The sequence below is a fragment of the Daucus carota genome, chromosome 1 (assembly GCF_001625215.2).
Source record: "Daucus carota subsp. sativus chromosome 1, DH1 v3.0, whole genome shotgun sequence".
NCBI lineage: Eukaryota > Viridiplantae > Streptophyta > Magnoliopsida > Apiales > Apiaceae > Daucus > Daucus carota.
In genome coordinates, this window is record NC_030381.2 from 54,895,560 (window position 1) to 54,906,263 (window position 10,704).

General features: G+C 33.0%; 2 protein-coding genes across 2 annotated transcripts; one reads left to right on the forward strand and one right to left on the reverse strand.

Moving 5' to 3' along the window:
* Window positions 1-2,310: 2,310 nt before the first annotated feature.
* Window positions 2,311-3,567, reverse strand: LOC135150634 (putative F-box protein At3g10240). Its single transcript, XM_064087308.1, has one exon. It carries the CDS (start codon window positions 3,553-3,555, stop codon window positions 2,311-2,313), a length of 1,245 nt encoding a protein of 414 aa, XP_063943378.1. The 5' UTR covers window positions 3,556-3,567.
* A 2,583-nt stretch (window positions 3,568-6,150) lies between these two features.
* Window positions 6,151-7,410, forward strand: LOC108225141 (putative F-box protein At4g21240). Its single transcript, XM_064087310.1, has one exon. The coding sequence runs from the start codon at window positions 6,151-6,153 to the stop codon at window positions 7,408-7,410; it is 1,260 nt and encodes a 419-aa protein (XP_063943380.1).
* Window positions 7,411-10,704: the final 3,294 nt, after the last annotated feature.

The following is a 10,704-nucleotide window of genomic DNA, read 5'->3' on the forward strand; positions in this document are numbered from 1 at the left end:
TTTTGAGTAGGAGTGAATGACGGCGGTCACTGCAGATGGTATGAGTGAAATGCGGAAACTAATTAGGGTTAGGGTTTAACTTTATTCTTACAATCTATTCAAATGGGCTGGCGATTGTAATTTAAAAGCTTCATTTGGACCCATTTATTTGAAAGTGTCTTGTGAGCAAGAGCGACTCCAGCCTTCTAAACTCACTAACAAAATGTATAGTTGTTATCATTCAAATAAAAAATACTAATATGAAACACAAATGTACTCATGTTATCCACTCTATTAAAAAATATATAGTCAATATAAAATGTTTGGTTATATTTGGCCAACTTTGTATATGTATAAAAAGATTGCCGATCATCTATTATCATATTAAAATAATATATTTTATTTATAACAACTAAAATAATAATTACGTATCATTTAGTAAATCATTTTTAGCGAACACTCCCCATTATATTATTCTCCCCATTATATTATTATATTAGCTAATAAATATTTTAAGATTTCTCAAATTTAACATTTTAAATTATATGAATATTGAGTTTCAAATTTAGCTTTAAATTGCTAATTTTCTTACAAATATATATGAGATACACTTTTACACAGTCTAAAGTCGTTATATACAACCTATGATAAACAAAATGGTATTTAATAAAAATACTATTTTTGGTAAGTTATTTTGCAATTTGATTAGGGATTCCTTGTGACGGGCACATGCATCTAATCATATTATTATTAAGGGTTTTTCTTACAAATTATACCCAAGTCAAAAAGATTTTTTACAAAAATATTTTCACTGTTTAAAACAAATTGCAAAAATATTATACTTCAAAAAATATTTACAAAAATATGGAGGTTGCATTTGCAACTATATCTGCAACTCCTACCAACCATATATGCAACCACAAATTCAATTTTGAAAAAATCTTAAATTCAATTTTGAAAAAATCTTTTGAAAATTACATTTATTTGCATAATAAGTTGCAACTGGTTGCAAATAAGCACCTCTGCAGGGCCAAAAATAATATTATCACCTCCTTGGTCTTGACCCTGCCACTTTTCCGACCCATCAACACCGACGAACCGCCGACAAACAAAGAAACCACCGTGAGCAATCAACCACACAAATACATTCAATCGCCAACAACACAACCTTTAGTCGAGTTTAAATCAATTTTGATTTCTCCAAAATCTGAAACCCAGTTCATCTTATCGATGAGAGAGATTAAAGAAAGAGAGACAGAGAAAAAGAGAGCGCAATTCATTTCGACTGAAAGAGAGCTAGAAGACGGAGTGGGAAAGAGAGATGAGAGAGGCATAAAGAATGAAAGAGAGGGGACCTTATATTTGCAAAACATAAGTAGGTAGTAAACGTAAATCTGCAAGCTTTTTAAGGTGATAGTATTATTGTAATTAGTATGTCAAAAAGAGGTATATTTGGTAAATTCGCTATTATTTTCTCATAGTACTCGACAACAAAATCATCTTTAATATATACTAGCCTATAACCCGTGCGAAGCACGGGCAATATATAATTCGTAATTTATTATTTAAATTTTAATATCATTATATTAATATTTTAGTATTAATGAGTTGAATTTTCATTAAATTATATTAACCAACTGATTATACGCGAAAATTAACTTTTATAATTTATTATCTAATTTATAAATATTTTTCAGTTATTAATATGTGATGATTATTATTCAATTAACTTTGAATCAGATTTTTCATATTTTGTATATTTTCATATGTAAGAAAAAAAATATTCATTGTGTAACATATTAAAGTTAAAAAATGTTACTTAATTAGTGAGTGTATTGAAATAGAATAAGTTAGAGTCAAAAAAAATTATATCAAGATCATTTCTAGTATTTTTTTTCTCATTAAATGATTATAATTTGGAGCATGTAATTAAAATGATTTATGGTCCGTCAATATTTTGAGTTTGATAAAAAAAATTAACATTGTGTCACCAGAAATATATAGATCTGCATCCAGATAGCGATAGAAATGTGAATAATACAAGATCAATCAGATCAAAAATAATTTAGAAAAAAACAATTAGGGGAACATTTTAACCAACTTATAAGTTTACTAAAATCTATGCTAGCCCGAACATAGATAGTCGACTAAATTGGACCAGTAATTCAGGTGGAAAGTTAACAACAAAGGCAACACTGTGGCCATCTATATAGAGCAGATAAATATAGCTGATCTATCAAAACTCAAAAGTGACTACAATAACATACCAAGGGTGACTAACAAGAGTTGCTTCATTTGTATGTAGCATAATAATACCAGAATCAGCGGTGTTTAATTATCATCATCATCGCGGCCATTCCAGTCCTTAATCTGTTTGAATCCTGGGAGTGAAACCAGGCTCTCTGTATACCTTGCAAGACGGTGAGTGTAAAGATGATCAGCCATCTCAACTCGAGCAATCTTGGCCTCTTTCTTGTCAGCATCACACGAGATCCACATGCGATCATCATGATTTCTTATTAGTAGTAGGAGTTCCCCATTGCTGAAATAGCCATTATAGAGTACTGCTGGCATCGCTAAATCAATACTAAACATTATCGTCCATGATGCCTCAACTCCACCACCTTTCAGGCATGCATCATCATCCAGCATCCACATGTTAATCTTCTTGTTCAATCTCCCACCAGTTCTATCACCATTCAATGCATCTGCCCACAACGTAATGACAGCAATAGACTTATCAAGCTCAATAATATGAGTTTCAGGCTGAGCATCATAATACTCCTCATCATAGTCATCATCATTATCACCAACAACACCAACACCGCCAGCAGCAACAACAGGGAGCTTAATAGCACAATTCATGACCTCCTTGTTCAAATCAAACACCATCATCCCTACGCCCTTGTCAATACCACATAAAAATCCATTAACACACACATTGAAATGGCCACTTAAGAAGTCATCAGGGCTGTCAATCGGATCAGGCACTTCTCGCCACACATTCCTATTAGCTGAAAACACCTCAGCGGGAAGACAAGGCCCTGATACAACCCTAACAATCTTATAATCCTCATCTACAGGATCATAACCAAAACCTAGAGCGCGGGGTTTACTCAAGCCCCTACCAGGAACAACTATTAATGATTGTCTAGTAGCAGGATTCCACAGAAAGAATCTATTAATTAGGTGTGAAGTTTCGAAGAGAACCAAACAAACAATGCCATTCGCAGAACCAACAAGTGTTAAACGAGGCACCGATCTAGACTCACCTTGAGAATAGGGATACCTGGTTTCGGACACAATTTGACGAGAGTCAACGTCAAAGAGTGATAACTTCAGCTTAGCACTTTCCGTCGAAGTGGAACATGAATAGCGGACAAGCATAAGAGTTTCATCAGATCCGCTTCTGATTGCTCGGCGGAGTTGGGCTTTGACGAAGACCGGGTCTTTGATTAGGGAAAGCCAGGTTTTGGAGACTAGTTGGAACTGAATTAGGGATTTCACTGGCACGCGTACGAGAATCTCGCTGATGAGATCGTCGGAGAGTGTTGGATTTGGTCTGATAGGCTTCATTTTTCAGTCGGAATGAATGACGGCGGTCACTACAGAGGGTACGAGTGAAATGCGGAAACTAATTAGGGTTAGGGCCTGCTTTGTTTTTATAACATATTCAACTGGGCTGGTCTATTGTAATTTAAGGGCTCTTTTTGAGCCCATTTATTTTTATATTTGATTGAAAGTTTCTTGAGTGTCTTCAACAAACCCTTGACAAAATATATAGGTGCTATCATATAAATAAACAATAATAATACCAAAAAAAAATGTATTTAGAGTGATCCAGTCAATATAAAATGATGGGTTATACTTGGACAACATCTAAAGATGTGTGGCAAGATTTCTTATCATATATTATCATATTAAAATAATATATTTTATCTATAACAATTAAAATAATAATTATGTATCGATGGAATAGAAAGATACAAATAATATTTTAGTTGCTTTTAGTTAGTTTTGACTTTAGTTGATTTTCATGTTTTTTTGTGATGTTAATTCTAATCTCATACATAAACTCATATTTGGATTTTGCAAACACTTGGAACTTATTATGTAATTGAATATAATATTTAATAATTTTTTTAAAATTGCATTTCTGATTGTTAGCAGTTGAAAATGCTGTTGCAAATGCATTAATATCCGTAATTTTGTAAAACAAATCAAAAAATAATATTATTACAAATTTTATTTGAAAGATTGTATTTTGGCACAATTTTTAAAAAGTTACAATATTTCTGAGAAAAACTTTCCAAACTTAGTACTTTGTGAAAACAACCCTAAACAAAATTCAAGAGAAAAAAAAATCAAATGTATTCACATATATAGCATGCACTTTTATTTATTTTTTAAAATTATATTTGAGATAATTAATTCGTTATTCTCTCAACTATAGACCGTTTATGATTAAGGTCACACAACTTATAAAAAAAGTCAAATAAATATGTCTTTTAATTTTTTTAAAAAACGAACTCACGTTCCTCGGTTAGAATTTGACTAACGAATGTTAGTCAATGTTGACGTAGAAATCAAAAATAAAATAAAAATGACCTCGAAAATGACGTGGCTAGCAAAATTCACCGATGGAAGTGAAATTTTGATATGTTAATCTATGCATCAAGAACATTGGTGCTGAAATTTTTCAATTTTGAGTTCACTAACATGTAGATTTCTCAAGAATGAGAAAAATCACGTTCAAAATCCGCAGATTTCGTATAAAGATTTTATTTCTAAAATTTATTAAAGTAGTGTGATTATTCATACATACTCCCTCCGTCCCACCAAGATGTTTACGTTCATATTGCACGCATTTTGAGGCTCTTATTAAATATAGTTCAATAGCGTTTTTTTAATTAAATTTTTTTTTGAATAAAAGTTTAAACGTCAAACTTTTTTTCAGGATTTTTTAAAAAAAATAAAAACATTATGGAAGTATATAAGAGTTTTAAAATGCGTGCCAAAAAGTAACGTAAAGAACCTGATGGGACGAAAAGAGTATGATTTTATTTCTAAAATTCATATTTGAAATAGTTTTCCGATGTTATAATTATAGAATTTTTTGACATAGCTAATGAGAGTTATTAAGAGTACTAGTTGAATAAATGAAATTCTTGACATATCGACATGATTTATGGACATATATACACGAAGACCACATAGTTTTTGACTTGAAGGAGATTAATATTTTTCTGATGATATTATAATCTTAGAACTTTTTGACATAGCTAATGAGACTTATTAAGACTAGTTAAATACATGAAATTCTTGACATATCGACATGATTTATGGACGTATATATATATGTGAAGACCACATAGTTTTGACATGGAGGAGATTAATATTTTTTTGATACTTATTTTATATGATTTAGCTCTAATAAAAATTATATTACAAATTTGATATATGATATCTTATACTGATGTGATTCACGAGTAATTTTTAAGATTTATTTGAAATTTATCATTCAAAATTTTTGTAATGTAGCATAAAATTTTAAGGTTATGTTTTAAATTTATTTGAGAATCTGTAATACAATTAAAGAAATTAGTTCATTGCACTGTTAAAGTAGCGAATCTATTTTTAAATAAGTTCTTTAAAGAATTTTTAATAATTAGAATGGTTTTTTTGAATTTTTAATAATTAGAATGGTTAAAATAAATATAATCAATCCCAAATGATATATTTAAATTATTAAATTTAAATGTGTGCTAATTAAGATAAAGTAACATTTTAAAATATATTACAATACTATATTTTTAACGAACAACCGACCAAGATGATCGGAATGTTTTGTATTTCAATTTCTATAATGGATGTTATTATTTACTAGCAAAATTATTTAATCTAAAAAATATATGTATTAACATATATATTTCTCAAAAAAAACATATATTAATCTTATGATTAAAATAGAACAATTTAAAAACATAATCATTATAGATACTTATACAAAATACAAGGAAATGAAACCGATAGAATACCATTTTTTATTAAGACAATTTAAAAAAAACAATACACTCCGCCGCTAACCCTAACCCTAAAACTTTGAGCATTTCCCTTCTCCCATCCACACACTCCGCCGTCATCAACTGAGTGATTCAATCGGACTCTGCAATGGCCCCAATCCGACCAAATCCGACACTTTCCGACGATCTCATCAGCGAGATTCTCGTTCGCGTGCCAGTGAAATCTTTACTTCAGTTCCAATTAGTCTCCAAGACCTGGCTTTCCCTGATCAAAGACCCCGCTTTGGTCAAAGCGCAGCTCCGCCGAGCAATCGCAACCGAAACTGATCAAACCCTTATCATGACCCGCGAGACATATTTGACAGATACCGAAAATGCTACACTGCAATTCTCAGTCTTCGACGTTGATTCTCGTCAAATTGTGGCTGATCTCAAGTATCCGTATACTCAAGGCGAGTCTGAACAAGTAGGTCCTGCGTTTACACTTGTCGGTTCTGTTAACGGCATTGTTTGTGTTGTATTCCACCACAATCTAAGTGAACATAGTTTCTATCTTTGGAATCCTGCTACTAGACAATCAAGAGTTGTTCCGGCATGTGCCTTGAGTACTTCCCGCGCTATGGGTTTCGGTTATGATCCGGTAGATGATGATTACAAGATTGTTAGTGTGGTATCGGGGCCTTCGCTTCCTACTGAGGTGTATTCGGCTAACAGGAATGTATGGCGAAAAGTTCCTGATGAGGATTATAAGATCGTTATGTCTGGAATCGACTTTCTAGGCAATTTTAATGTGTGTGTTAACGGATTATTATTTGGTGTCAAGAAAGATGCATTGATGGTGTTTGATTTGAACACGGAGGTGTTGAATTGTGCTATTAAGCTCCCTCGTGATGTTGCTGCAGCTATTGTAGCTGCTCGTGCGGTTACTGCTGCTGCTGTCGGTGGTCTCAACATTGTCAATTCTTATGAAGCTCATCCTAAAACTCATATTATCGAGTATAATAAGTCTGTTGCTGTTATAATGCTGTGGGCTAATGCATTGAATGATGATAGGACTGGTCAGGGATTCAACAAGGCGATTAACATGTGGAAGTTGGAAGATGATTCATGCCTTCGAGGTGGTGGAGTTGAGGCATCATGGACGCTAATGTTTAGTATTGATTTAGCAATGCCAACAGAACTTTTTAATGGCTATTTCAGCAATGGGGATCTCCTACTACTGATAGGATATGAAGATTACAGGTGGATCTCGTGTAATGCCAGGAAGAAAGAGGCTAGGATTGCTCGAGTTTATATATTGGAAGATCATCGTTACACTCGTTATCTTTACAGGTACACGGAGAGCCTAGTTTCACTCGCAGGATTCAAATTACAAATTAGCTGGAATCGTGGCTATGGTGATAATTAAAGAAACACCGCTATTCTGGTATCTCTATGCTATATTATATGTCTTGTTAGTCACCTTTGGTCTGTTATTTTAGTCACTTTTGAGAGATGGCTGTATTTCTTTGCTCTTGATAGATGTGTTGTCAACTTTCCATCTGTACTTCAGTAGACTTGTTCCTGCTAGCCTAGTGCTCGTTTTTTCTATATGAACTTTGGTGGTGTTGATCTTTTATTAGCGACATTTGTATCAGTACAGGGATCCAGATTTGTATATCTAGTGAAACAAGTTTTCAGATGCAAACTGAAAAAGCCAACTAACATTAATATACAGACAGCACAAAAGTGATCAAACAGGTAATCGAAGCTGTCCAAGTGGTACTAACTACAAGGTTGTGTTCTGTCCATGAGGATCTACTTCTTATTTCGTTGTTGTGCTCTTTCTTCTGAATAAACTTTGCTTTGATCTGGTTGATCTAAATAAACTTTTGTACAGGGATACATAAGTCATTCTGATTTGAACAATTTGCTATAAAAATCAATATTCGCTATTACATACATATTTTTATTTTATCAGATCTACCTCAATCTAATTCCTCCACAAATAGAATTGAATTATTTGCATGATGGAAGGTGAGCAAAATATTTCAATCCTTTTAAATTTTATAAGATCCGATTTTCATCTCTCTGTCCAATTTTGTTTAACAAACGTCAGTTACGTGACTCACGCAACAGTTATGTTAAAATCAGAAACTCACCTATTGAATAAAATATGATATGTTAATCTTGGAGCGATTATCAGAATACGGCCGATGAAAGTGTTCGATTTAATGTTCAATAATGTGTAAAAAATCTGCATGAAAAGAACTTATCATTTCTTGTTCATGAGATTGAAGCGCAGATTTCTATACTTCCTAGCTAGAGGCCCACCCTCTGTCCTCTTGTGACCACCTTACCAAAAACTTCCATATTTGGTTCTCCACGGCATAGTAATATTTATAATTATATTAATGCAATTATCATTCATTCAGACATAAAGCCAAATAATTTTCTTCTTGAGAAGAATTTGTTTACATCAATCAAGCACAAATGAGTTCAACTGTTGTAAGTAGAGCATTTGGATATGCTTCCTCTAAGTGACTCTTTAATGTTTTACATCAACATTTAGTATTGCTCTATGATATTTTGATATCTTATTTTTTGCCAGTTTTCCATCAATATTTGACTTGTGCAGAAACATGGAATGTGTGTAGCTATGGAATTCTTCTACTAGAAATTTTCTCAGGGAAACGGCTTACAGAAAGCGGCATATTCATAGTTGGTGGAAGTGATCTTCATGACTACGCAAGGAAGGCAAGGAGCTCGAGCACAGAGCGACGGACATTGCTGACCCATGGATCGTACTGGATCAAGAAGAACATGGCATGACTATAAATCAATCATACAGCAGAGAAACAATGGTATGACTGATATTTATGCCAGGACATTACAATATGAGAAGATCAGAATTTGGCCTCGAAGACTAGCCAAGCAAAGAGAAAACATACCAGTGAATAGTGATGCCATTACAATGCCACGACAAGATAGATTTCTAAGTACATCATCAACGGTAACATAACCACAATATTCTTCACCAATCTTGTATATTGTATGTTTTAACTTTTAGCACAGACAGACACTTCCACGATTATATCGAAACAGAACCAGGTCCCTCAGATTCCAGAACACAACTCTTTCTCCTCCAAATTCTGAGAAAGCTAAGCTACTTTCAAACCCCATCAAATGATAAAATTGAGGGTAAACCGGATAGAAATTGAGGGTAAACCGGATAGCTTGAATATTACTACAATTTCTATCAAGATGTGAGTAGTCATGAAGTTACCAGTAAAAACTAAGACCAAGTTAAGGCTGAATTATATTTGTTCAAGGTTGCATAATTAGTAAAGAAAAACAGATGTTTCATGAAATGAGCAAACAGTGAAAGACTCATCTCATCCTCAAAAATTTGTCTCACAAGGATTTGACTATCTTTGTGTACTACGAAACGTATATTAATTCCTCTTATGAACATCCATGTCTTTTCTGCACGATGCTCCCAAGTCGGAAAACAATCATTTGTACAACACAAAGTAGGAGTTGATATGTACCAATAACTTGTCATGATAAGCAACACAAAACCATCTTCACACAAAAAAAATGGGTAGCAAATTACACTACCAACTGCAGGAAGCACTAGTTTAACTTCATATGAAACAGAAGACCCTTGCCATCCATCAAAAGTGACAACAATAACAGACCAAAGAAGGTAGCTACAAGAACAGAGTTGCCGCAATCATTATCTAGCTAAATTGCACAAACATACCAGAATAGTTGGTCTTTTCTTAGTTATCATCTATTCATCTAGCCAGCAATCCAGTTAATCTGTTAGAATACTGCGAGTTAAACCTAAAACTCTTTTATGATACTTGACGCCATAGCCATCCTTACAAAGATAGTACATGACAGCAGAGCCATCTTTATAAAGACAGAATAACCATCATCAACACATTAAACAATAATGAAATCTTTTTTTTTTTTAGGTAGACTAATGAAATCTGAAACTACTAAGCAGGAACCCAACTAAGAAGCAAAATAACAGGAAAACTAGAGGAGCTAAGACTCTTAACTCTTTTCCATATATTTTTGTGTGTGTTTATTTCCACACAAGCATGTCCTATTTATAGCATAGTCTCCACTCTCCACTAGACCTGGCAGTCGTGTCGTGTACTTTCGTGTCGTGTACTTTCACGTTTCGTGTACTTGGAGCTGAATCCCATATCCGACCCGTTTCGGATTCGTGTACCTAGTATCAAACCCATACATGTTTCGAAACGTGTCGTGTACTTTTCGTGTAGATTTAAAATTATAATAATTAAATTTAATTCAAATATTTTAAAAAAAGTTCATTTTTATATATTATATAATGAAATATATATTAAATCTTTATATATGTATACAATTTGTACATGTATATATATTACATATATAAATATATATTTTTTTACATTAAAATATACTTATTTTTTTAAAAATATATTTATATCGTGTACATTCATGCACTTTCATAAAAAACTCGAACCCGACACTAAACTCCACGTGTATTTTCGTGTTCGTGTACTGAATATGAAAACCACACCCGAACTTTTCGTATCGTGTTCGTGTCGTGTACAAAACTTCCAGGTCTAGTCTCCACCTCTTGATGGCGTGAATGCACTAATATGCATTGGAGACCGTGACTTTAATTAATCCTAATATCTTCTAAAAAGTTGATTTAAATCTC

Excerpts from the sequence above, each read along its gene's own strand:
- LOC135150634 (XM_064087308.1), bottom strand. The coding sequence starts at position 3,555 with ATGAAGCCTATCAGACCAAATCCAACACTCTCCGACGATCTCATCAGC.
- LOC108225141 (XM_064087310.1), top strand. The coding sequence starts at position 6,151 with ATGGCCCCAATCCGACCAAATCCGACACTTTCCGACGATCTCATCAGC.